General features: G+C 46.2%; 1 protein-coding gene across 1 annotated transcript in view; it reads left to right on the top strand.

The window, feature by feature from the left end:
* The window catches only part of LOC119593385 (serine/threonine-protein phosphatase 2B catalytic subunit alpha isoform-like), a gene marked incomplete in the record, with an annotated part of 201,939 nt that overhangs the window by 110,523 nt on the left and 90,657 nt on the right, over positions 1-759 (top strand). Inside the window, 1 exon segment of the mRNA XM_037942314.1 lies at positions 392-595. Within this exon segment, the coding sequence (XP_037798242.1) occupies positions 392-595 (204 nt within the window).

Genomic DNA, 759 nt, shown 5'->3' on the forward strand with positions numbered 1-759 from the left:
AAACTGTGGATTCAGGTGATCTGAACTTCCCTTAATATCTGTTTATTGTCAATAGTTATTATGATGGTTTTGCATATTATTGTATTCAAACCCTAGGTTTCCAGTGCCTTTAAAATGTTTAAAGCCACATATGTATTACCAATACTTTAGTGTTTTAAGCCATATATAAGCAATATTTTATTTTCAACCCCTATGCATTCAATGTTACTGTATTTTCAGGCCATGTATATCCATTATTGCATTTTTTTAAAACCCTATGTTTCTAGTGACATCAGTGCATTTATTAATTAATTAATAGGCATTTTCAGTGTTACCGATGTATTTTCCAGCGGCCTTTACATTTCCACCGGTACTAATGCATACTTTCTCTCCCCTCCCCCCTCCCCCGTAGGCGTGCCGTTCCCCCCGTCACACAAGTTAACATGTACGGAGGTGTTCGATCCGAAGACGGGGAAGCCGAAGTTCGAGTGGCTCAAGAACCACTTCATCCTGGAGGGCCGCATCGAGGAGGCGGCCGCCCTTCGCATCATCAACGAGGGCGCGGCGCTCCTCCGGCAGGAGAAGACCATGATCGATATCGAGGCCCCAGTCACTGGTGAGTACCGCCGGGGCGTCGCTTTCGTGGGGCCGGGACGGAGGAGGCTGTGAAGGAAGGGTCGTGGTGGGGGGGTTGTTTTTAGGGGGGGAGGGAGTCCATATATATATGTTTTTTTTTCTATTTCTGTTAGCGGGGGTCTCTTTTTTGACTGGCCTTCACCC

The sequence above is a fragment of the Penaeus monodon genome, chromosome 32, assembly GCF_015228065.2.
Source record: "Penaeus monodon isolate SGIC_2016 chromosome 32, NSTDA_Pmon_1, whole genome shotgun sequence".
In the NCBI taxonomy this organism is placed as follows: Eukaryota; Metazoa; Arthropoda; class Malacostraca; order Decapoda; family Penaeidae; genus Penaeus; species Penaeus monodon.